Below are 27,613 nucleotides of genomic sequence, written 5' to 3' on the forward strand. Positions count from 1 at the left end.
ATTCTTAAACTTAATATTAAAGCACAAAATACCTTGTGAAGATACTAGCAACACAGGACAAGTAACCCCAAACTCCACAAGAGGAAACTGAATAACTAGAACTTATCAGACAGCAAGCCAGTAATATCAACACTTACATAACATCAATTACACAACAAATGTTAGATTGCAACATAGCCCAGTTAAAAGTCACAAGCTCTTTTATGTAGATACTTTGCCTAAGTGCTCTGGAATTTGGGCTAACAGCATTCACTGAGCCACAAGGGACACTAAACTGTCTTAAAACTGTGGAACTCCCCTTTGAAGTCTTTGTAACTGAACACATATCTGCAGAAAGATCAATAGAAGTTGCTTAAGACAAACTGATCAAACTGGCAAAGGAGTGAGAAGTCTCTGGAAAGAATCCCAAGAGATGTTCCCTCTTGACATTCCTCCAGTAATTTCACTTAATGCCTATGAATTATTTTTCAAAGTTCTACTACAAACTATTTCATGTACTCGTGAATATTTAGCAATATCAAAGAAACTAATATTAGAGAACATTACCTCCATGGTGATGTGAAAGACTTCCTCCATTGGCAAGTATTTCTTCTCTAGCAGCTCTCTAAATTTGAAAGATACGGTATTTATTTAACAGCAAATGCACAAGATTTTTTGATTACGCGAAATGCTTGCTACTGCAGTCATACCCATGGTGTATGGAAAGTTTCAGAACTAATTAAGGCACACAATATAAATAAACATCAAGTCTGCAGATAAATGTAAGTAAGAATTTTCTAAATAAACATTATCAAAGGTACAATATCTCAAGTGGCATCACTTACAACAAACATTACTCCCAAATAAAATGTTCTGGATTGCTTTCCCCTCGCTAAAACTAAAGTAGTCCAGTGGCTGGGATGCTCATTTGAAAGACAATTAAGTCTCAGTAAAGAAGCCTGTAAACAGGCTCACAAAAGTGATTCAAGACCCTTATTCAGATCAGAGTTTAAATCCAGATCTCAAAGATTCTGGTTAAGGCAGTAAGGTACTTTACAACTGACAACCCTTTCATGGGTGCAGTTTGTGGCAGAAAACAAAATTTAGTTTTTTATGGTAAGAATTATACAAACACTTTAAAGTTCTAGAATCTCCTTTGCCATTCACCTCTGATTATGAATAGTTAGAGAGATCAGAAGGTGTAACAATGAAAGCTTTCCTAAGCGCAAGCACTACATGTTTTTTTCAAGTAAGTGTACTTTTTTATGAATAACATATATAACTGCACCTCTGCAGTTAAGAGATTTTTTCAGTCTGCCATAGAACACATATACTCAGTCAACTAACTCACTTTGTTAGGTTAAATTTAGTTACTACAACGGAAGATATGCATCCAGGTAATCACACTGCTAACTAATTCCAATAAAAAGCAGTATCTAGGTATTAGCAAAGTTTCACTAAATAAGCACTCAAGTATTACATTCTTCAGTGCCTTACACATAATAGCATGGGAGCCTCAGAACTTGTAGATAAAAACTTTGCTTGCCAGATTCAAGAGAAATTTCTAAAGAATAAGCATGAGAAAAATCATATCCTAGTTATAAATATTGACTATTTCTCCACAGTCCTATTAGCAATTTTCTGGTGCTGAAGTTTGAGCATATAAAACAGAAAATATGACAAAAAGCAGTTTGGCCATAGTCCTTCTAAGAATTTACATCTTCAAGTTAACAAGGATACTGGCTTCCCCTAACTAGGTAAGTATAACATTTCATCAGCCAAAATGTAAAGCAGAACTATTCCAGAGCTCTTTGGTAAATGTTGAAGCAGATTACAACTGCTCTAATGTACCAGACTTAGACCAGCACTTATCTGGGCCTAACAAAAATAGCATCAGACACTCCCATTTCATTATGCTCTACATGCAGCACTATTAATAAAGTATGATCTTGATAAGTTTTACCGTGCATTTTACAGACTGAATATTATGAAAAAGAAATAGCTTCATAAATAATGGAACTAAGGAAGACTAGTTTCCCATGGATTTGGGTTTTAAGGTTTAAAGTTTTCTGTCATCCAAGAAACTCCAGGTCAAGCTTTCCTAAATAGTGATGCCTAAAATAGTTACTTGGTAGTCTTCTCTCTACTTGATGCATTATTAGCATATACCTCTTTTCCTAGCTGCTAATGATCAAAGCTGTATGAACAGACTTTTGAGATCCTTCCTGGAAAATTCCATTAGCTTGGCCAATGGGTTCATCATACATTACATCAGCTTCTCTCCTGTAACTATTGTTCTTTAATACATTACCTCAATTTGTTCATAGACATGAATAGGATCACTAATTCCTCTGTAGTTAAAGGCAAAGTAGAAGTAGACACATGCACCTGCATCGTAGGTCTGTGTTACCCTGTTGAAGAGAACTGCATTACAAACAAAACTTTACGATATTAAGCCAACCACTATGTGACATTACACAATTCATCAGGTTACTTATCTTATTCAAAAGGGTAGCATCTTTTTTAACATTTTTATCCTTTGTCCTCATAATTCCTGAGCAACTCAATGCTATGACTTTGAAAGTTGATACTCTTAAGTCATTACACTTGACTCTTGTACATATAAGCAAAAGTTTAATCAAGCGCTACTAATGCCTTGAATTTCCCACTCTTACATGTAATCCACTTGCAGTTTCAAGAGGAAGGTCAAGATTACTAGTATTTGTAATATCATTAGACCTACTTTGCCTGTTAGCTAGCAAGTTTAATGACCTCTTCCTTAGTAATCTTCTCTTACTAATCAAAGATTCAAGAAAAATTGCTGAGAATGTTGGCTTACCTACAGGTGGAAAGAGGAGGAAACTGAACACCCTTTTCTTTGCATTCTCTTACTATCCTTTCCTTTACATTTCTACAAAGGTCCAAAACCCTGTAACAGGAAACACATTAAAATATAAAATTTTAGTATGTGATTTTATACAACTTCTAAAAAAACCCCAATATTAGTAATCTAAAAAATCATAATCTAATGCAACATAAGACTACCTTCTAAAATCAGAGTTAACTACCTCTGTTCTAAAAATAGTCCTCATCAAGACCACTGGTACTGCTTTTTCTGCACTTCTGAAGAGCAAGTTTATTTTGAAACAGAGTACCTAAAAGGCCTTTTTCATAAGGAAGAGATGTCAAAAGTGTTTAGAAAAAAAGTAGGTTACCTACTTCTGTATGTTTTTACTTACTTTCTTAGCAAAATAGCCTCAAGTTTTTGACATAGTACTTGACAAATACAGCAGAAAGCTTGAGAACTTGGAGGTCGTGTAATGCTGCAAGGCCAAACCTGGAGATTCTTCAGCTGTGCACTATTCTGCCAGCTTGAAATGTTACAATTCTTGTATGGTAATGACCTATTAAACCTTGTCATAAGCCATACTTGTTCTTTTTAAAAAAAAAAAAATACTTGGGTTTTTTTTTTTAAATCTTCTAGGACAGATCAAGGTGCAACCACAGTGCTAGAACAACTAAAAGAAACCCCTGTTTTTCAAATAACTATTACTTCAGTAATATGGTCTCCCACAAAGGTCTGTAGTGCTATTCTGTACAATTCAGATTAAGACATTTTACACAGATTTAAAACTACTTTAAAGATTAACAGAATAGAAGGGAAACTTAACCATTTAATGAATAAGCAAGTCAGCTAAATATTTTATTCAAATAGCTGCTACCTGTAAGGAACAAGTTAATCAGTTTATGGAAAGTTACATGGTTCTTAAGAGTCAAAGTAGAAAAAGGTTTTCAAAGCTTTTCCTTTGGTAAGGATAATTTTTAATATTTTCTTAAGTTTTAGATAAAAATTCATTCTGAAACAAGGGAGAGGCAAAACAAATTGTTGACTAAGCAGTTAGCATGCTTCAAAATCTAACACTAAAGTAAAATGAAGAGCACTTTTGCTTTAAAACTGCTCTCACACTTCTTCCACTCAATATAACTTTGCCAATTTTCAAACGGGCTGGAATTTATCACTGTCACTAAATTCAACAGCAAGGATACAGGCTTGCCAGCTTGAGTCCCCAGACTTTGCATTGAATGCTGTAAAGCTTTGATTCAAATCACCTTAGATCCTGCTTAAGAGACTTCCGGCTTACCAAATGGACAGAAGCATCCAAACTGATTTTGTATATTAAACTCTGTTGCAGTCAAATATTTCTCAACCATATCTAACAGAAAAAATAAGCTTAGGAAAAAGATCTTAATCTTGGGCAAAAGTTACCTTTTTCGTTTTCATTTCCCTATATTACTGGAGAAAAAAGCCCACTTATTTAAATACACTTAAAAGGTTTTTTTATCTTCACCACAGACTTCTCTGAAATATGCAGCTGATCCCACACACATGGCTGCTCATCACCCATTGCAGTTATTGTCACCAATGTGCAGTTTCAATTGGCAAGTTCAATGGGCAATTCCAAGTTCTAAATTTGTTACAATAAGCTAACCTATGCAGAAATATTACTGAATGCTTGATACATTGCATTTACAAAATCCTGATAAGTAATTTACTAGCAAGAACACATAGGTGCAAGACTTGAGGTATGTCAGGGAGCACTAAAAACACAAGGCCTAAACTAAATATCCCCATGAGCAAACATGAGTTAGGAATAATTTGAATGAAACCAAGTTTTAAGACATTCTAAAGAGTAATCACAATTTACCTATCCCAAGGAACAGATGTCTCAAATGATTCTCCTATTACATAGTAATCCAGGCCCAGGTCCTAGTAAATAGAGTGAGGAAATTATCAGTAACATTCAGCATCAACATCCAGTGTATGCTACACAGCTAACAATTGAACAACTTTTTATTTTCTGTGAGAAAACCAGAAATTCTAATTTAGCAAAACCACCCATCTGTCCCAGTGATGTAAGTTTATTAGTATGGAAATAATAGGGAAGCTCTTAATAAAGACAAAGATGACAAACATTTTGATGTCAAGGCTACAGTGAGAACTTGTCAGACAGTCAGTATGTCTACACTAATCAAACACTTGTATAACCATAGTATCAAGCCAAGAGCTTTACTGTGCTAACCATCGTAACACCTAGTAGAAATATTTATTTAGAATGTAGTTACTATCTAGGTAGAATAAAGACAAATACCTTCCCATTTTACATATAGCCTGCTGCAATAGAGGGAAATTCAGTGATTTGTCCCTGACTATAAAAGACAAATAAAATCAAACAGTTGGGATATGCCTATTATTCTGAAAAATAAATAATCTCAAACAGTAAGACAATAATTCATAAGAACAGCTGCAGCAGTTTAGACAAAAGGTCCATTATCTTGGAATTCTGATTCAAACCACAGTCAAAAGCAGATCTTCTGAGAGTAAAAAGCACATGGGTATTTCAAGTACTCTCCAAGACTCTGATTTCATTCAACCTGTGGATTCTTCAATCCAATTTTCTCTATCCTTTATGAGAAACTATTTTTTTAACAAGAATATAAAGTAATGTCTTTATGGTGTTTTGCAGGTGAAGTTCCACTAGTCAGAAATGGAAGAGATACAACCTCTGGGAGACATCTGAGATATCATCCAAGGCAACCTGCACTTTGATTTCAGAGAGGGCATCTTCAAAAAGACATCTCTATGTTTTGTTATATTAATTAACAGAAGTTTCAGCAGACAAACAAAAGCTGACCTACCCGAAGGTATGCGATGACAAATGTCAGCATGTATCCTCTCTGTCCATTATCTTCTCCTGCTGCCAAGCCACTGTAATTTACAAGACCTTAATTCACTTTCCAGCAAAGCAGTCACCAGTTTATAAAAATATTTGTAAAATAACTTTGACTATTAAACATATGTGCAAGTTTAGCTGCCTAAGCTGCGTTAAAATAGTTGAAAACAGTAGGGTCTCTTCACTAAAAAACAGAACTTACTTCAGACCAGACCTTTAACTCTTTGCATTTGTCTTTTCATTCAATAACCCGAAGAGAGATGAACATAACAAAACACTTGATGTGATCTTAAAATAACAGTCTTCAAAACTCACAAGAGAGCAGAGAAACACAAGTTGACATAGTATATCCTGGATATTAATTTACAGGAACACGTGTAACTATGTTTCTAAGCACGCTGAATTTGTGCACTTGTATGCTCACAGGTCATGAGAGCAAGATTCCTGACTTAAGATCCCAAAAGTGTAAGAGATGTGAATGAACTAAAATAACACCAAAACACAAAAGCCATAGTGCTAAAGAAAAAGGAAGCCCTGCTTTAACTAGTCTATCAAGGATCATTATGCAATCATTTATTTTTAACTGTTGGTTTCTAATAACAAGAAAGTGCTATGTATCTTAATCAATCTTTCTAGAAGTTCCCATAAATCCCAGAAAGGCATGTGTGTGTGAAATCAGACATCCTGAAGGACAGAAAATCCTGAAGAAGGATAGACACATTAGACTATAAAAGCATTAAACGGTTTAGCATTTTAAACCAGGTTAAACCATTAAACACTTAACTAATAGCCTTAACTAAGCAGCACAAACAGCACCATCTTCTAACAGTTCCAATGTCCCTTATCAATACACCATCATCTTGAAATACCAAAATACAAAAGGGTTCATAGTAAAAGTAATAGAAAGAAAGCACAATGAAAACACAAATTTCAGAAAGGAGAGCCTTGAAATGGATAAAACAATACTTATATGTACGTTTGAATAGCTGAGACCAACATTAGCAAAAACTTTCTTAAAAATAAAAAGAGTACATCTTGACAAATCACGTTTTTGATGATGGTTTTCATCAGTCATGCTTAATCAAAGCAGAAGAAACTACCTGATCACTACTCAGCCTGCCACTTCAATGAGTGCTTTCTGTTCCTTTGTAAGGACATAAAACAGTCTGTGGGACAGAAAGTCACTGCACTCCTTTAACCAAACAAGCTTCTTCTATTCATATGCTCCCATCAATTCTGCAAAAATTTAGTATTACCCTTATGATTTTACCTCCCCCTTCTGTAGTCAAAATGTAAATCTAGTATTGCAAAACAAGCCACTTCCATGCCAACAAGCAATTAAAAGGGCTGGTTTCCATTCTAAAAACATCAATTCTATTTAGTAAAATATTGAATTGCAATACACAGAGAGCTGAAGGTTTTCAGTAAAGTTGCCTAGGAGTTAGTGCAAGGCTTATTTAACAAAGAGAACATTCAATAGCTAATCGATTGCTGCCACTTCCAACTAGTAAACTCAGAACATATCCATACAGTAATCACTACAAAAGTACAGCAGACCTATTTTTTTCTGGATAGTTAATGCCCAGTTTCCAATTGAAAAAGTTCTTTGAAAAGCATACCCAAACTTGGTGGCAATATCATAGACTTGCTTTTCATGTTGAAGAACCTTCTCTCTGTCACCCTCGAAGAGCAAGGTAGCTACACACAGTACGTTGGGATCAAACCCTTTAAACTGCGAAGAGAGACAAACTTTGCATTATTCATATTCTATGTGGTAGAATACAAGCAACAAGTTTTTATTTTTCAAATACATGGCATGTGCTCTGGTCAATAAACATTGCTGCAACAAAGAGAAAAGTTTAGGGAAAAAAAAATCTTTCAAGAATTTACAGAAATTATCTGTCATCTTTTTCCTCCTGTTAAAAAGCAGGATACACATAACAGCTGTCTACCCATGCTGTAGAAAAAATATGTCTTAAATGCTTTGAGCAATAGAGACATTTATATTCTATCAATTATTGATGTTTTAAAGTAGGAAGATGACTATGACCACCATAAATGTCACTGCTCTAAGAATAGTTGTATCAGCAGTGTGCCACAGAAAATCCCAGTACCCCAATAAAACATCATGAAAACTACTACAAAGCTGAATATACCCCACCAGGCAAAGGATCTGTCTTACCCACTAGTCCTACAGAAACAGCATAGCTAATAAACAGAAAGAAATATTTTTACTACAATGATAATAGACCTTTATTTCTGTCCTTGAAGTTTAAGATGGTATTTACAGTCCCTCCTTGTCCTAGAACCACTTGTATTTCATTTAGTATGAATCCTTTTATCTATTCTGCCATCTTTTGGCTGTAATGATCAGTTAACACCTTACAGTTGTCTTCAAGAGGCACTTGAGGAAATACAGTTCCTAGCAATACCTGGCATTCTTCTATCAGTGAACATTTCCAGATTCACAGATGAAATAAGGTATAAGATGGATTTGAGCATATTGGTCCCAATAACACCTGCAATAGCAGTCTCAGGATCATTAAACCGATTCCTTTTGTCTATTCCTACCTCCCATCTCAGCTGGGAATTTCTCTGAAGTAGCAGTTGCTCATATGCACCAGGGGAGTGAGCCCTAACATAAGAGCCAAGGATTGGTCACCAGCCTGGGATCTATGCATCAGTATTGCATAGCATTTCTCTTGTTGCTCCACATTTTTTTTTCTCTGAAGAGCTGAAAGAATTGTAATTGGTATACAACATCCCTTTGTGATACAATATCCCAAGAAGCAGTGATGTCTGTTGCTGACTGCAGAAGGAGTAGATACTGCTGCCTTAGGATTGTTTCAACCTGACAACAATCTTCCTGCCAAAACCTTTATTACTTAAGATATTCCTGCACTACAGCAGGTCAGGGTGGAAGGCAAAATTTCTGGGCCATCTCAAAACCTAAGAGGTATTCCCTAACAACAGAAGACCCCAGACACATGTTATTTCCCACTTCAGTAGTCCAAGAAAAAGCTGCAGAATCAATACCAGCCACTGTATTTCAAAAGTAAGCACACTCTTTGAAGGCACTTGGTATTATCATATCGCTTCATATGAGTATCTGTTCGTATTTATATGAATGGAATGTTTACCTCCTCTTATCTAACAGTTATCCAAATCCATGATCATGCAATTTTCTACATTTGAATACCCTTATTTGCAGGAACTCTCTAGTTGGCTATTATGGAGGAAAATTCAATATTAAGACAAATTATTTAATACAAAAGCCTAAGTGGTGTCATTTTAGCACCAAATTCTAGGTTACAAAGGGATGAATTCCAGAAAGACAAAAAGCCAACTGACATGGGCAAATCAAGACAAGTATCTTGAGATTCTCACTAAATTCTAGTTCATTGAATTAACAAGGTAGGTCATGCCTTGACAAAATATGTGAAGTAAAAAATATTCTATAGTGTTAGCCCCCCTCCATCAGTACTAACTGATAATCACTGCTGGATAAACTGGTTCCAGTCTCCCCCTGTCACCGACTTACTGCCAGACAAAGGCACACTAATCTCAGCTACAGGTATGAACAGTGACAACAGCTCTCATGTAATAACTCCTCAAACAGATAACCTCAGTTTGAATTAAACCACCTTTAACATATCTCACATTGCAGTATCAGTAATACACAAACTCAGCTGCATTAGAAGCAGTTTGGCAAAAAATCTTGAATTTTATGAATAGCATGCGAAGTTTGAAACAGTAGTAAGCCCTCAAATTACCTTTGTGATGTAGAATTTCTTCAGTCCATCCAAAAATGATGTAAAAATGGAAGCAACTTGTGGTTTAAGAGCATGACCTTTGGCAAGAAGCAGAAAAAGGTGCATTAAGGCAAACAATGCTCTTAAGATTCCTACCTACTTCAATGGGCAAATAAAAAATGGCTCGGTAGTCAAAATTGCCAGAATCACTTGGAGCACTTCAATTATCAAAATCAAAGAGAATTCCCTCTAATCATTTAGAAGATGATTTAGGAAAAGGTTTCATTACTTTTTTGAAGACATATATTCAACTGTGTACAAATATTTGATGCTTTAATTAAGGTTGCCCTAGGTTAGATTTCACAAGCCTATGGTACATGAAAAATTTTTAAGAGAGTATTTAATTAGCTTTTACACTACAAAGCTAAGCAAAAATCAGTGACCTTTTTTTTTAAAGTTATGCCAAAACCACTGAAACAAACAGCCAAAAATGGTGCAAGTTAGAAGTTAAGCAAGTTTTTCCTTAACAGTTATGTCACTTGTGTGAAGTTTTCTACATAAAGCTAGTAATTGCTTCCTTAATGACAAACGGGGAACTAAAATTACCAGGATATATAAATGGTGTCTTGGAGCCTGTTAAATTAACATCTCTGCCTCAGGACTGGGTTTAATTGAGATGAAAGTCTTTTACTGTTTGTTCCATTGTTTTCCGTCACAAACAACTTCTGAATTCCCATTACTGCTTCACTCTAGCAGCCTGGCATCTGGCCTACATGCTGTGAGCCCAATTCATAAAAAGTTATGCACCATTTACATGATACTTTCTTCTAAAATACTTTACAAAGTATTTCCTCCTGAATAACCCTTGAACTTCAGCAACTGACTACTCTTCTTTCCTCATCAGTAAGGAGGGACTCTCTCTGCTGACACAAACCATGGAATACACCTCCAAGCACACTTAACTAAGCACACAAAAAAGCATCACATCATAAAAGGATCTGAAGCTAAAAAATTACTTAATAGTGCATCAAGAAAAACCTGTATCGACATACCTCAAACTATGTTTCAAGCCTGTAATTGGTCAAATTGTGCTTCCCAATGAAAAAGTAAAAAAAAACCATCTGCCTTCTGTTGGAAATGTGTGAGTGAAAGAGTGTAACATAAAAGAGGGAGCAAAGTAAGGCTTGCTGGGCTCTTGGGTCTAACAAATCCCCATTTCCTTGGTTTGAAAAACGAAATTCAGCTTTCTCAACATCATCATATTAATGCCATTTGAAGTTGAGATTCATCACTGAGGCTTCTGTCCAAAAGAAGTTTCAGAAATTCTGACTTGTTGAAGTGATACTGAAATGGGGGTTTTCAAGATCAGTCACACTTCACATTTTCATCTTCTGGGTGCAATCCAAATAGCATGGTCTCAGCAGGACCTTCAAGTTCTGCAAGCTATTAGCTTTTGGGTAATATTATTTGGGTAATAATTTTGGAATTTAAGGTCGCCACGAGAGCATCTTGAGCCAGAACATATCTTTTGTCAAATTTACTAGAGTTAAAGTAACAGGCTTCCCTAAGAAATGCTAAAAAATGATTGTTCTGCACGTCTGACATTGTCCTATTTAGGTATTTGAACTACATGAAATTTCACAAAATCTTTGTCTTGAGTAATCTTCTAGTAGCTTCACTGACTTAAAGCCCACAGCTTAGTTGTATTTCCACACAATTACAGCATTTACTACATCTGAGCTTCTTTTGAAAACAGATAGCTTACTTTGGACAAGTATGTTACTGCTTCTCTCCTACTACTCTTCTCTCAATCAAACATTGCCACATCAGAATATTTTCAAAAAACCTGCTACTTCTAAGGAATCTGTGTACCAATTGTGATGCTTTCATGAAATTTAAAGGCATCAAACCACTTATCTTCAAAGTAAAGTGCTGGCATTCTAATTTTTTTTCATATCCAACTTCTCATTAATACTCTTAGGAAGAAAATGTTTCAGGTACTGTACTTCAAAACTATAATCTCTGCTCCTTTACAGCAAAATAGAGGAAGTGACTCCAGAATTTCAAACTCACCAGTAGACTATGCCAAGAAAGAAAACGCAGCAAAAAAACCCCATCTCATGTACTTATATGCAGATCACAGCTCTTTACTGACTCAATTAGTTGATACTATTTCCCCAGAGACAGAGACAGGCTTCTGTTTTCTGAAACTACATGTTGTGGCACTATCTGGAGTTCAAACTTCGGGTTCATTGCCTTCTTAAACTAGTTTTGAGCAAAAGAATTATGACCCAAAACAGACTTAAGCTATTAAAAACCCCTTGGAAACAGACACTCCTCCAAGATGATCTACATACTTACCAAACTGAAACTGTGCATTGTCGACAAGGCGAATTGATGCAGGAGCACATCTCTTGGAGGCAAAGTTAGGGGAATAAGAGGGAGGAAGAATAAAATGATTGTTGGTTTTAAAATTTATTATAATCAAAATATCACTTTAAAGTAGTATACAAGAAAGCACACTTTGATACCAGAGACCTATGGCCATCATCATCATTGAAAAGGTGTGACTATAAGCTTGTTTTTGCTTGAATAGCAACATCTCTTAAGTATGGCTGGACGTAATGCATTGAGAATTTTCAGTTTAACCTCAAGCCAACATAGGAACAGTAAAAAACCTTGACCTTCAAGTTTTGAGTGTTTTTCTAAATTGGCATATGAACTAAAGATACAATACTTGTTTAGTGCATTAAGCTTATGTTGCTGTGTAATCAGAGATACACTTAAAATACAAATCCACTGGAAAAGTCTAATTGTTGAGGGTTAACTCTGGCATGCAGCTAAGCACTACACAGCTGTTGTACACAACCTTCTCCTCAGTGGAATGGGGGAGAAAAATCAGAAGGGCAAAAGTGAGAAAATATGCAGGTTGAGATAAAGACAGCTGGATAAGCAAAATGGGAAAAATCCACAAAATTATGATGTAAAAAGCAATCAATTACCACCAGCTGACCAATATCTAGCCAGTCTTCAAGCAATGGTAACCCCTGGGAAACTCCCCCCTCCAGTTCTACTTATGGTCATGATGTTTTATGATATCTGTTTTTGGTCAATTTGGGTCATTTGTTTCAGCTGTTTTCCCTTCTAGCCTCCTGTCTGCTCCCAATATACTTGTTGGTGGGAAGAGTAAGAAACAGAGAAAGCCTTGATACTGTGTACACACTGTTCAGCAATAGCTAAAACACTGCAGTGGTAACACTGTTTTGGTCTCAAACACCAAAGCTAACATCACTCAGGCTGCTATGAAGAAAGTTAACTCCATCCTGGCTAGACCCCATATACTAATGCTCTGCCATCAGACTGCAATTAAAATCCATACCTGTGTCTAATCTAGATTCTGCACTGTGCAGAAATCACAGACAGTAAGAACAGCTGCCTTCAATTAGGTCATCTTCATGCATATGCCTCCATTGTATAATCTCTGATGGTCATGTCCAGTCATACTGAAATGTACGACCAGAGGAATGCGACAAAGTCTGAATTTTAGGCTAGTCATCATCTAATCACATGGATATGGAAACACTTATCTGTTCATCTAATTTCACAAGTTCACCCTTCATAATATTGTTAATATATCCTTGGTCACCCAACAGGAAGAAGGAATGTGAAAAACTAAGATAGCTCACCAGGCAGGTTGACAGAAGAAGGCTATATGAGCGGTTTTAAATGAGATCAACCCACCCACAACCTGCAGGTTGATTATTCTTACATTTAAGTGGATTGCTACATAAAAGAAACAGCTTTTCAGATAGCAATCATTGTAATAGTTACTGAGATTGATGCAAGGGGCAACAGAAGAGAAGAATAAGTAGTTCAGGCTCAAATAAGCAGTGAAACAGCAGCAGCAGCAACAGAAGCTTAGAAATGGAGCAACATTAAGTGGCAAATCGTGCCTTTTTCCCTGCCTTTTCTAACTAAGACAGGGAAAAGACACTAGTTCCCTAACTGACTTTAAATGTTCATCAGCCATATGATTAGGCATTCTCAAAAAGTCTGCTTAGGTACCTTTAATAGGAAGGACAAGCACTAGCAGTAGAAGCACGACAGAAAAACTGGCAAGTGCTGCTGACTAGCATATACATGTCATTCACATACCAGTTTGAACATCTGGCTTGGAACATTAAGCCATTAATTTAGACCAATCACTGGAAAAAATGTAAAGCTGTGTTTAGTTTTGCATTAATTAAAACATTTATGAAATTACTTCCCCAATTCAGGGTACATTCTACCATTCATATGTACGACTTGATACGTTTTGCACTGAGCAAAGAACATTGAGTCAGTGGAGAAAGAGGCCAGCCAGTGTAAGATATGTTTGAAAGCATAGCCTGGAGAAAAAGTGTTACAGAATTTGGGTACCATGTATGAGTTTTGCTACCTGAAACCATCTGACTACACTATTTTCTATTTAAATACTACAGTGTAAGCACAACTGCACCTTGAAATACCCACCTCACCTGAACATGTCATTGTGCTCCAGGAATTGAGTTCTAAACACAAACCACATCCTTCCATTGCATTCCTTTTGTTCCTTTGCCACTTCAGAGCCATAAATTCAACTGTCTTTTACCTGTACGCTGCAACTTAATTCCTTTAAATATTGGTCCCTTTTATACAGTCACAAGTAATCTGAGGGTAAAGTTCTCAGTTGAAGGAGATGCAAAGCCAAATTTTTTGTGCTGCAATACACAAATAACTTGCACTGAAACAAGCCATTACAGGCCTGTCCACATTTTGGCTCAGAATACTAAGCAAACTCATAAAATGCTCAATCCTCAACTGCATAATTTCCAAAAGCCTCATGGACCATATACTCTGTTTCATCGACCACATATGTTTACGAGATTCCTATCTCAGATTCTCAGTTATCAAATGCCATAAATACTAAAGCATCTACATCCCTATGCTAGAATCCATGTCCTTGAGCGAAGCCAACATCCAGCTTTTCTTTACCTGCTTTGCCACTTCCCTTAAGCAGGCCACCCCTCGTTCAAAGTTGGGGAAGACCACAGAGCCATACTTCTGGTATTCAGGGATTGGACGAATCTTTATCGTGACTTCAGTAACCACTCCAAGGGTTCCTTCAGGAGAAAAGAAAAACTGAGCAAAATTTTCCAGGATAAACTTCTTGCAAGTTACCCAACTTAACAACTGCTTACCAGGATGCTGTAAGTTAACATAAATCTGAAATCCCAAAAATTCAGTTTGCAGTAGTAGTGGATTTATATCTGACTAGCTACATGGTGAATTCTTAAAAAAAAAAATCCTCTAAATGATGATGTTTGTAACTAGACTTGTAGGCTAACTCCACAGGTCTGTTTAAAGCACCGTTAAAGGCTGTTTAACTTCACAGTCCTAATTAAGGTCTCAATATATTATCCTAACACTAGAAATTTTGTCTGCACAATGCCACCTATCAACACACCGGAAACCACAGCATTAAAGATGTTCAAACAATCAATCCACTACAGAAGCTGAATTAAGATGCAGTAAGTGAAGATGCTGTGTTTATACCTTCAGATCCCATAATGAAGTGATGGATATCGGGTCCTGTTGACATGCGAGGTACTTGACAGTTTTTTTCTACTATTCCTCTAGGAGTTACCATTTTTATATGAATCACCTGTTTAAACAATATCAATATGCAATGATTAGAAATACTAGCATTAAGCACAATTTTTATTATATTTCTTTTCTACAAACAATATTAAACTTGATCCAGTTCAGTTTTGTAGATTTTAGGCATTCTAACCCCAAGAACTTTTGGATAACCCAAGGATTATTACCAACAATTGTTTATAATACAGTATGGTTCCCCACACAACAGACTGTTTCCAGTTCTTTGGCACATTATATCAGCTGTTGGTTACATGCAGGAAATACCAGTTAAAACTGTTTTGCTTCTCAGTGTAGACAGAACTTTAAAAATACCAGGATTTTAATCCAGAATATATACAGTACTTCCAAGAAAAAAGTGAGGATTTAAACTTTGCTTAAGTTTTGCTTTAGAACTGCTGCTCGATAAGGCTAATATAATTCAGCCATTGATTGCTACAGAAATATTTCCATTAGGAGGAAAGAAAGAAGTAGACTTTGTGAAATAGATTATCCATATAAAATCTGTCATAAGACTTACACATATGTAGGGTAAGAAGGTTGTTTTTTAAAACATATTTTTCAATATTTTTGCTTCCAGCTATATTCAGGCACATGCAATAGAGCCCGGGATGGGGGGGCTTTTTATCTTCTACTTGATTATTTTATACCAAGGAAGGGTGGAGTTTCAGGTTTTTTTTTAGTGATGCCTTTAAATGAAGCAAAATTACTGAGTTTCAATTAATGGCTTTAAAACTTTCAAGCACAGATAGCTAAGTAATTTTTATTATATGTAATTTATGAACCACTGATTCTGCAGCAAGTGTATTTTAGGCAGATTATATAACACATTGTTTCAAGATACAAAAGTTTCCTTGGAAGGTAAACACTTCCCTGAAAAATTCTCACTGTGCCATTTTGAAACCCATGAACTGTTCTGAATCAATTTTCAATCCTATTTCCTCCTAATGAAAATTTCAGAAGCTGTTCAAGCCTGAAGTTATGCTTCCATAAGAAAAAGGCCCTTTGCTTCACAACTCCCAGCACAATCCAAATTCAGAAACACTTCAGGCAGCAGGGGAACGATGACACCCTTTAAGTGCTACTAGTTTTAGTTCAGCCAGGTCTACTGAATAAAAACTGTGTAATTCCTGCCAAGCTCAGTCACTGACTGTGAAGTGTCACATCTGTGCACAGAACAAACAGGTCTGAACTATGTGCTGAAGAAAAGGCCTGAGGTGACAGGGATACACTACCTAGAGTGCACTGCAGGAAAGGATGAAAAAATTCACGTGTGGAAGGGTTATTGTACAAACTACTAGAGAAAGCTGAAAGTTTGAAGCAAAAATGCAGGCAAAGTCTGAACAGTGATGATTTAGCTTCAATATCTTCAATATATTAATTATAACAGAAAATGTGGACCTTAAAATCAAAAAGTGTGCTTAAAACCAAAAAAATTACCTGAGTTAATATAAAGATGAACCATTTTGATGCTTAAAACAAATTCAAGAGTAGAATACTGCCATTCCCAGTGTATTGCTTCCTTCCTCTGGGTTCCTACAGACTGTGTGGTGGCATTAGATTTTACCATTGTGCATCCACATGGTCAGTTAGATCAGCCTACTGATCTGAAAAAAACTACTAGCCTAGGGGGATCCAGAAAGGTGGGAAGAGCTAGCTTGCTGTCAGAGTTAGATAGTCCAACTAGACATCTTCAGGTACACATAACAAATAGGAGAAAACATGGGAATTCTGGAATCACCCTAAAAGCTTGACAGGATTGTTACTGGATTAACAGAGAGCACAAAGTGGTAGAAGACAGCACCAGAGTCGGGACAGGGTAACAATTCCTTAGGCTACACAGTGAGTACCCAAATGAAAATTACTTTTAGATCAGTGGTAAGGATTATTACCATTAATAACATAAGTAAGCAAACAAGCACTTCAGTCAAGATTTGATGCCAAAACTGTATCACACAAAGAATCACAATTTACTTTTCCTTTCTCTCATTGTGAGTCATTATTAAAGTTAAATCTTGGAACAGAATAATTAGAAAAAGTATTAAAACTATTTACCAGATCTTCAATGTTTCCATAGATGTTTTTTTTCATGCCTGATGCTCGTGTTGCTACCCATCCTCCTAGTGAGCTGAACTCCATGGAGTCTGGTTCATGGCCTGTACAGAAGCCACTTTCAGCAAGCTAAAGAAAGGAAAAAAGCACATCCTACAGAGCCTGCATTGGCTTAGTACTTCAAATTCAATACTCTGTATTTGTTTGGTTTGTTTTGGTTTTGTTTTTTTTTTTTTTCCAAAATAAGTATCCCAATCACACACCAATTTATTCAAGCACAAGTTTTATCTTTGATATGTACATGGAATGCAAATTGATTCTAGTTCTACTGTGCACACACTGCCACGGATCACCCTATAATACTGCTGCCCCATATTTTAAAGGACCTCTATTGTTCAAAAGAAGCTGCACATTTAAATACATATGGAAAAAGTTATAACTAAGTAAGTGCCAACTTTGCACAAATGCTGCCAATAAATAAGGCATTTAATCTCTTGTTCTTTCTATCCTATTTTCTATGCAGCAGGTCTGACAGAAAATGTGAGTAAATTGCCTGTACTTAATTCTCTCAAGGAGAGATGTGTTTTAATACACAGCCATCTGGTTGGGCTTCCTGTATGCAACACTGTCAACTATTTGTGATGCAGATCACACATTCCTGTACATTAAGTAGTCACTGGTTTCTCATTTTTCTGTATTAAGTTGGCTTTACCATCTGCACCTGAGGTTGACTGGATGCCCCCAGAATTACAACACTGAAGCTGTTGACAGCAAGAATTAAAGACCAAGTAGTCTCACATTAAGTGGTAACTGCATTAATGCCTTTGAGATAATCAATCTGCACTGACCAACTGATAACAACGTTGGACAGGGGTACTTAAGTACACCACACAATGTGGATCACAAACTATGTTCTATTGCAGGAAGTGGTTCTAACTTAAAGATTGAAAGTCTTTAAGTTATGGTGATTCATCTACCTCATGGTTCTCTCTCATATTAGAGGAACTTGTGGCTTTGTATGTTTACTGGTCATATACTAGGGAGGGTTGGTTCACAGCCAATGCATGTAATTCTTACCACACCAGCTGCATGAAACACACAGGGATTAAACTAGACTTCAATGCTTTGGACAAGACGTGAGGAACACCTAAGAAAAATATGAAAAAATACTAGCCACTTAACCAGATAAAAATACCTGTTTTTCCAGATCTTGTCCAACAATGCCAGCTTCTACACAAGCTGTTAAGTTTTTCTCATCTATCCAGAGAATCCGATTCTGTTGAAAAGTCAATCAAAAGTAAGAACCAGTGTTCAAAATTTTTGGTTTTTCCCTTCCTAATGCTAGGATCAACATGCTTGGTCATACAATTTACTATTAATACCACGCCAGTTATTACAGCTGTGGAAGCTGAGCCTCTTCACTCCCTCAAACAGATACACTAAGGTTTCAATCTATAAAGTCACCACTATAAGGGAGTAACAGACTTATTAGTCAATTTATACTAGGAATGTTCACAGAAACAAAGCAAAAAAGCCAGAAATAATTAAGTCAAAACTCTTACAGGGGTTAAGCAATACGATGATTTCCACAATTAACATGACTGAAGGTACCTGAATCTGACTATCTGAACATTAAGAATACACCAAGTACTCTTCAACTGCATCGGTTAAATAGAGTGCTTTCAGTTATTCCAGTTCAGCTCTTGGATTTTGACACAGTACACCAGAATGCCACAGTAGGTACATACTTCAGAAGTTTAAGATACTTGGAAGGATTACATCATATTGTCTGACGAGACACTCACTGTCCCATCAGCATATGCTACTAAACAGGAAAAGTAGTAAACACTGCAAGTTACACGGTGCACTAAGCACGATTCTCCGTGAGGACAGTTCACATGAAGGAGAAACTTAACAAATATGGTTAAGGAACTTAACAAATATACTAGGGACACTTTAGAAGTTTCTGCTGCTCCTCTATTGTTTAGTACACTTCTGGTGTACTTGGATAACTCTGTGTATTAATATCATATGGAAGGAGAACAGCTGTAACTTCTCTCTGCCTTGATTTTTCAAATTAAAGAAATGTAGACATCTTGTAGTCAAACTTAAATTTAAAAAAATTGTCTCCCCCTCAAAAAGTATGGTCTAATTATTCAAAGCCAATTAATTCAGCTCCTTCTAGACACCTTCAGTTTCAACATAAACTGTATAAATTATCTCAGATGCTTACATTAATCAGTTTTTATCTAATACAGACACTACATATATATGTTAATACATATACATATTAAAAAAGCAAAGCTCAGGTAACCATCTTAACTGCTCCGACATACACAGGTTTTAACATTCTGACAATGCTTCTTTTCACCTTAGTTTCCTTATTTTCCCTCTTCATTAATGTTTACAAGAATTGGCTGGCAGTCATTCAAGATGCATGAAGGTGGTCTATTTTCTAACTCACTGCATACTTACATATCTAGCTGACAAAGAACCATGATAGTAAGAATTAACAACATTTCCTTCCCACTCCCCAACAGAAGTCAAAGCTTTGGCCTATAAATCAATGAGTTCAAATGAAGGCCTGAGTCACTACTATACTCTTTGGATTTCACTCCACACAGACACCTGAAGAGCTTCCTTCAATATGCAACTAATACCTCTGCAGAAAATACCACTTTGTAGCTAAAAATAGAGAGAAACAAGTTTAACTGAAGGACCGCTGACTGAGTGGAGAAAATGGAGCCCAACGCCAGATCTTGCCTTCAAGGCTAAAAGAATTAAGCTGAGCAGGTATTTGGAGGCAGTAGAGCCTTACATCAAAGATACAGAGCTCTTCCTGAAGCATCTCATTACTATGTAGCCATAAAGCTATCATTTTAAAAGTATAAAGCTCCTTCATAATGGAAAGATGAAAACTAGCAATAAATTTCACAGAACTTCATTTCTAGACTGCCATAAAGCTATGAACTTCACATTCTCAAGATGTTATCTACACCAGAAAAAATAGACTTTTTTTCTTGAAAGTTTATCCTTCAAGGTGATTTATAGATACTAGGTCACCTTCCTAATCTTTGCTTTAAGTAATTTAAAGTCTGCAAAAACTAGTGAAATTTGCAATAGCAACTTCCTCTTAGCTTTTCATTTAACATCAGATGCAAGTTCCAGTATAGAAGATGAGTGGCTTCCCTGATTTTCACTTAAAGTTGCTATAAGAAGGCTTAGCAGTGACTTTTTTCTTATTAAATACATACAGGTCATATGAAGTAGTACAGGGTTAACATCAGAGAAATATCACTTAAACTGAAGGAGTATCAATTTAATCATGCATGGTACAGATTAATATTTCCATCCCTACTTTATTCTGGCAAAGAAAGAAATGTCCTGTGATCACCGGTGTAACTGTAAGATGTAACTGGAGGATAATTTAAAAAAATTTAAACAAAACATTAAGAGGAACATACCATTTGCGATGTATCCAGTGAGACAATTGTTCTTTTTTCATCTTCAGGACATTCAAGGGCACTAGAGACACTTGTCCCTCCTGCAAATATGGGAATGATATTGTGATCATAAAATTCTCAGGTAGCTTTTCTTCCAATACCATGTCTGTCTCCCTCCTTTCTGATGTGGAACTTAATAAAGTAAGATCACTGAATGAACGAACTGTTTGAGGCTAGTGATTAGCCTTTTAGGGCTGTCCCTTCTCACAAACTGGCAGCAGTGGAGCTGGACAATGCTTTAACAGCACTCTGTAAACACCGTAACATTCTGTGACCACCTCAGCTACTTTTGTTAAGGCCAGCCCAGAGTTTTAAAACAAAGAGGGATACAAATTTACAAAGCCTTGAAGAAACGGAGAGCTATGGTTTCTATATCACGTTTAGATACCACTATGGAAGCCACTACACTTCAATCTACAAAGCTGACTTAAGAAGTCTACCTAATATAGGAATGTAATACTTATCTAAAAGTAAAATATAGACTGAAAGGGCATAAGTATAAAAAAAATGGATGAAATCAAATGTCAGACTTCTCCAGTTTTCTAATATGTCTCTACAGGATGCCAAGAAGCCTTTCATTTCTCTAAGACTGCAAAAGCCATTGGAAAAGAGAAAATAGGATGCTAAAGACATCTACAGCAGGCTACAAGAAGGGCAGTCAATGGCAAGTACAGAGACAGTATCAGCTAATAAAACACTCCTCAAGAACACTAAACCCCATTACCTTTGTTTTCAGTGACATTTTCCTTAAATACCAGCCCCTACTGTAATAACTCCACGAGCTGACTGTAGTTTACTATAAACAAACTTGGAAAACAACCTGAAGATCTTTCTGTGTCCTGGTCATTGAACAAGAAATAGTCAATATCACTGCTTTCAGCTATAGCAGTTTACTAGTACCAAGGTGGTACTGGTAAAGACCTTTTAATGGTCTTGCAGGTCTCCAGATGCATCTGGCAAGGGTGAGACTGTTTTAAGGAGGAACCAGCTCCACAAATCTGATATTGCCATCAAGTGATATGCTCATCTTCTCAAACAGTAAATATCCTTCCTACAAAGGCTATACTCCTACAGCATAAGCAAGTACTAAATAAAACACGCAGATTTATACCACAGATTTAAGAGTTTTTGACAAAAACCTTCCCACAGAATGAGCTCATGAAAGCTGACATCCCATGTTCCCTGAGCTCTATGTCAAAATAAGGTAGCTCACACCTCTACTTGAGGTGGCTTAAAGGAAAAAGCATCCACAATTAAAAACCTGAAGTCCTCAAGAAATTCTTTAGGTTGAGAAAGACATAGATTGTACAGGTCTTTACCCGTACTCTGTCTGTTGAACACTTCCTGAAAACCCCTTGCCACAGGAGTCTCTACCTTTCAAACTGAAAAATGTCTAAAGGGAAATTGGAATTATTTTGCAGTACAGTATTTGAATGCAATCCTCCCTGAAACTTCAACAGTACAACAACCCCCCCACTAATTTATACATGTTGTGGGAATAGAGCACAAGTAAAGCATCCAAAACCATGGTAAATCTAATACAAATATTTGAACCTCCTGACTTATTTCCTAGAAGATTTCCAAGGCACAGAGGTAGATTTCAGCTTCATATAGTTATTCCTCTTGTACATTCAATATTCAAGGCACTGACATACTTTTGATGACTTCCACTAAATTGAATATAGCTGCTTTTAATACCTCGGGATCATAAAAAAAATTAAAACCACATTTAAAATACTACTAAAAAAATCTAACTATTGAATTATTGGCATTCTATATGACTAAGAACACATATTTAAATTAAAGTAGAATGCATTTTCACTAATGACCTTAAACAGATACGAGATTTCATAACACTTACCACCAAACGGTATTATGCAGAGATTGTGTTTGCAGGCTAATTCCACAATTTTAACTACGTCTTCATGGCAAACTAAAAAAGTCCAAACAGTTAACAAAAACATGAGTTCTGCTTAGTACTATTATTTGCTTATTACAAAGTACCGCAGCCTGAATAAGCAGCAGTTCCTTTTCTGACAGCAGGAGGGAAGGCATTTCAAAGTTAGATAAGAGCTGAGTTCAGAACTACTGGCATTACAGAGTAAAGTTTAGACCTCAAACAACTCTACATTTGAAAAACTAACCAGTCTTAAGTCTTTTGCTCTTCTCATGGATTTAGACCTCCTACAAATTCTCAGGGCCAGATGGGCTACCAAACAGTTAACAATTTATCTCAGTATCTTGGAGAACAAATCAAGATTAAAGCTTTTATTGAAAATAGGCTGTCCAATTTATTTTAAGTGAGAAATAAGTCTCTTCTAAAAACTGAACACCACATCTTTTCTTCCTGGTTAACATTCATTTTCAGAAGTGATATTACTGGTGAAATTTAGTTCTTCAAAATGCATTCTGTATCTGGACAAAGAGGGAAGCAGAAATGCTTGTGCAGAGACTAATTAAAGGATGAAAAAAGAGATCAAATACAGTTTGTACATGAGTTTGTACAAATAGCAGAGAATGAGCAGGACTAAATAAATGGTTTTCAAACTCTAGCTACTTTGCTCTTGCCATACAGAGCAGTTTAAAATAAAGTAGTTAATAATTTTTTTTCAGCTGCTTTTGGAGCTACACAAAACACAAGCTATGGCAAGTACTGTTCATAGTCACCAGTGCTGTCACATAAGTACCTGTTCTCAAGTAATGAATTGCATCTTACAGCGCCTCTTTGAATGTTTTCCATATGTGATTTTTTCCTCTAAATAAAGGAGGTGAAACTGACCTAGGATTAAGTTCTTATACAAATTTTTTGGGTAATGCAGTGCAGCTATCAAAGTTATAAAAGGGCAGGAAAGAACTGAATTGATACAGTTGAACAGAAATTGACAGGTACTCAGATCAAATAACCTTTTGGTTCACTACTGATGAACAGCACATGAAGTAGTTCTTAGTGATCAGAGGCACATGACTGAAGCAAAGAAAGTTTTTGTATCCTTCTACTAGACCGGAAAGAAGCACATTTTCTGCTATAGATTATCTGTAACAGCATTAGTTATTACTGTATTTAAAGTGGGCCTAGACTATACTCAGATTGCACTGCTCTTTCTTCAAGTCAGCGATCCTCTGTAAAGTGTTCTGATAGGAGTTTTTACTGAAGTACAGCATGTCATAAAACAAAGTTCTTTAATACAAAGATTTCACTACCCTTCTACCATCATGTGTGCCTTTAAAAATCAGAATCTGGATTGCCATTTAGACAACGACTTGGTGAACATACAGGTTCACATTACACTATGGTTATTTAAGTCATGAATTCATGTGCTAACAGAAGCCTCAGCTATATTTAATAGTAAATTTGACATCCCCCAAAAATGATGGGATTTCACAGACAAGCTGCAGTTCAGATGTTAAATAATCATAATAACCATTCATGAGAGAACTCCTTCAGTTTCTGTAAAGATAAGTCAGTAAACCAAGACACAGCTTCCCCATGACTACAAAGCACTGGAGTTTAGCAAACATTGGCCTCCCAGATCAGAAGAGAGAATAAGACAATTAAAGCTTACCAGGCCATACAACTATATCAGGAATTCGCTTAAACATTCCTTCCCTGAGTACAAATATCTCATGTAGGCAGTGACCTGAAACACAAACAATAAGTTAACAAGTTCAAACAAGGAAGCAGCAAAAGCAGCAGAGTTACACAAAGTTACACAAAGTTCTCTCACCATGAGCTCTGAATACCCTATCTTCTGCATCCTGGGAGTATGAGATTTTAGTGGCTATAAGATCCTGAAGAAATTCTTCATTTACAATGGATGGAGGTACATCATTAACGTTTAAGGATGCCTATAATACAAGAAATAAGTTCATTAAAGACAGGTTCACTCTTACAGCATTTCTATACAACAGAAATAATAAAAACAGGCTAACACTGATACCCAAACACAACTATTCCAGATCAGAAAGAAATCAGTTCTCCTCCAGATCTTCAGCCACCAATCCAACTTATCCTAACTACTACTCAGCTGACTATATGCACACAAGAAGTTTTATTTCAGTAGCACATTCTTACCTTTCTTCCTCCTGACAAATTTGGAAAAATACGCTAGCTTATGAGTGCATATTGAACAAAATACCTATTTTAAGACTTCCCAAAATACTCAATAGTATGTATATACTAAAGCCACTACAACTCTGCAAATTCTTTTACTTGAGTTTTCAGTTTTCACTAACCTAGTTTCCCCCAATTCCCATTCGAATTGGACCAAAGCCTAATCAGAAATCCAGTGCAAGGCACAACTAAGTTTGATATCAGACACAACTGACATCACATAACTGGCATGCTTTAAATAGACTTCACCCATAAGACAGTTCATAAAATCCATGTTGAGTCACAAACATGAAGACGTTTCCAGAAAGCCCCCAGGCAGAAGTCCCAATAACACCTTGGAAAAAAGTTTTTCTTCCAAAGAAGCTACACGGGACATTTTGACTTACCAACAGGCCTCGAATCAAGGTTCTGTAAGTCTAGGGGGAGAACCTCTGCCTAAAGTTTTCTAATGACCCATTCTTCCAGGTCCTTCTGAAAGATGTCTTGTCTAGTACTCTTATGGTTTCTCAAAGTGCAGATCTTGCCACTTAACTCTCTTTTCTCAAGTCCACTTTAGATTATTGGGCACATAAAAATATAGCTCATGTGTCAACTTTTTAAACACACTTAAAGAATGAGAATTTACAGGATCTGGTTAAAAGAAAAAAGTCAAAAAGTCTTTGCGGATGTTAAGTGTAACACTTCTATGTGCTTTGAAGGTTCCAAAAAAAAAAAAAATCCCATTTTTTTTTTCTCCTTAAAAATGGAGCAAATATGGGTAATTTCCCTAAAGGAATATGTCTTCTATTACAAACGGCCTCCAATTAAGGAGTTCTTTAATTAGATAAAAAGTTTGTCTTATGACTAAAATATAACTTTTTCACTTCAAGTCCTATTTCAAAAGAAAACGTTGGTCAAGAATCTTACTTCCTCTCAGCAAAGTCCCTCAAGTCTAAGAGTAGAAATGAAAGGTTTTTTACCACATCTCTTTTAATTTAAATACAGATTCAAAAATCAGGAGTTGCAGAGAAATTAGTTAAAAGAGTGTATTGCTTTCATATTTCTGTCATGAGAACCTTGCTGGCAAATTAACTGACATCAACCCAAAGAGAGGAATGCGCTCGCACTTTTGTTATAGAGTTACCAGAAAAGACTACACGCTGCTGAGGGAGGCCACAAAGAGCTTGCTTAGAGCCCTACCACCAAAAACTATTTTGCACTAATGTTCCACAGTCAAAGAATTTTTTTCTTTCCTGGAACAGAGTTTTGCCTCTCTTTGCTCTATATAACCTCCAGGAAAGCTTATACTTTTTGCCAGTACGTGTTTTAAGATAAAATCTTAGAAGATAGTACCAGTTAACAAGCTAACAGCAAGGAAATCAGAGATTAATAATATCCCATATGTCACAACAGTAGCAGTCTATTCTGAATGGGTTGAGTCTCAAAGTTGTGAGAGCTGAAGAAGGAAAGATTTAAACTTCCACAGGAAAAAGTCTTCAGATACTTAAAAGATCCATGGCGATGGAACTTGCCTACCAGTGTGCACTACAAGGAACTATGTAAGGTTATGTAGAAATTAAGAGTACTCACAACAATAATTCAGAAAGAAACAGCTGCATGAGATGTTCATTACTGATAGCCAATATAATTTACAGGTTCAAAAGGATAGCCAAATGTTTGGTTTAGAATTTTCCTATGGGACACACGATGTAATGAAACTAAGAAGGATTTGACTCCTGGAAGAGGATATGTGCCATCCTGACTTGTTTTAATGTTGTACTTTTTGAAATAAGCTGTCAGACAGATGAGAAAAAGGCTTTTCCCTCCAATATATTCACACTGTCACCTAAAAACACAGAGGCTGAAATTAAGTGTTGTTAGGTGAGAGGCACACCGCTATTGAGAGATCATGATTTTAGGAACCAGTCACAATAAGCACAAAGACAGTCAGGTCTTGTATTGCTGCTCTTACTGTTCTGCTATTAATGCACATTCACATAATGCTATTTGCTAGCCCAAAGGACAGAGCTTCAATAGAAACTTGGGAAACATGAGAAACAAACAAATAGGTACCAATTAAGACCTTTAAACCACTTCTTTTAAGAAAAATCCCTGCTAGCTGTGCTTACACTTTATATATTACACTTCTGTTCCTTCACAGATTTCCTTAGACAGAACTATTTCCCGTCATTTCAAGCTGAACACTAACTGCTTGAAGATCTTTGTTCTCTCTAAGTGGGACATAAACTACTTACTTAAAGCTGTAACAATTCCTCGCAGATAGTTTTAACTATCCTGATTTTTAACTCTTCCACAAGTTTTTTAATCCTTTAGTTTTTATCTTGAAGATTAAAACTTTAATATTTATTTACAAAAATCTTACACACACTGACAAACAAAAATATACCTTTATTTATTTTCATGGGAATGAGACATTTTAAGATTTGTGCACTGAAAGGCTAGACAAGAAGCCTATGCAAACTAGGTCTAAACTTCTGTCAGTGTTAAGTCTGGTCTGAAAAAAGAAAAAAACATCAACAGCCCTGAGCATCACAGAAGCAGGTACACTTACTGTTGTGAATTAAACAGAAAAGTCACATGCAACAGGGAACCCTCCAATCTTATAGGATACAGGTAGGAAGAGAAAGAGAAAGACAAATGAACCAAGAACCCCTTCCTACTGCTGTTCCTATATCAGTTTCTTCATGCTTGGATGATAGTAGAAGGTAAACACCCTACACAGCATGACAAACTGAAATATAAACTAGGAGCTACGACAGACACGAAAATGAGGGACCTGTAGAAGTAGTTGAGAATAACTATGAGAAG

The 27,613-nt window shown here is 36.2% G+C and overlaps 1 protein-coding gene across 2 annotated transcripts in view; it reads right to left on the bottom strand.

The window, feature by feature from the left end:
• The window catches only part of AGPS (alkylglycerone phosphate synthase), a 52,909-nt gene that overhangs the window by 7,838 nt on the left and 17,458 nt on the right, over positions 1–27,613 (bottom strand). For both annotated transcript variants that reach the window (XM_050340240.1, XM_050340239.1), the window contains exons 4-19: positions 24,420–24,540; positions 24,258–24,332; positions 22,556–22,627; positions 20,656–20,735; positions 18,387–18,467; positions 17,195–17,320; positions 15,038–15,146; positions 14,477–14,604; positions 11,825–11,876; positions 9,485–9,561; positions 7,331–7,443; positions 5,677–5,746; positions 4,686–4,747; positions 2,819–2,908; positions 2,291–2,390; positions 547–604 (exon numbers count right to left, since the gene is read on the bottom strand). In XM_050340240.1, coding sequence (XP_050196197.1) covers positions 547–604; positions 2,291–2,390; positions 2,819–2,908; positions 4,686–4,747; positions 5,677–5,746; positions 7,331–7,443; positions 9,485–9,561; positions 11,825–11,876; positions 14,477–14,604; positions 15,038–15,146; positions 17,195–17,320; positions 18,387–18,467; positions 20,656–20,735; positions 22,556–22,627; positions 24,258–24,332; positions 24,420–24,540 — 1,414 coding nt within the window. The remainder of the gene's footprint in view (positions 1–546; positions 605–2,290; positions 2,391–2,818; positions 2,909–4,685; positions 4,748–5,676; positions 5,747–7,330; positions 7,444–9,484; positions 9,562–11,824; positions 11,877–14,476; positions 14,605–15,037; positions 15,147–17,194; positions 17,321–18,386; positions 18,468–20,655; positions 20,736–22,555; positions 22,628–24,257; positions 24,333–24,419; positions 24,541–27,613) is intronic.

Source organism: Myiozetetes cayanensis, unplaced genomic scaffold (assembly GCF_022539395.1).
Source record: "Myiozetetes cayanensis isolate MyiCay16 unplaced genomic scaffold, myiCay2020 scf9, whole genome shotgun sequence".
NCBI classification, from domain to species: Eukaryota; Metazoa; Chordata; class Aves; order Passeriformes; family Tyrannidae; genus Myiozetetes; species Myiozetetes cayanensis.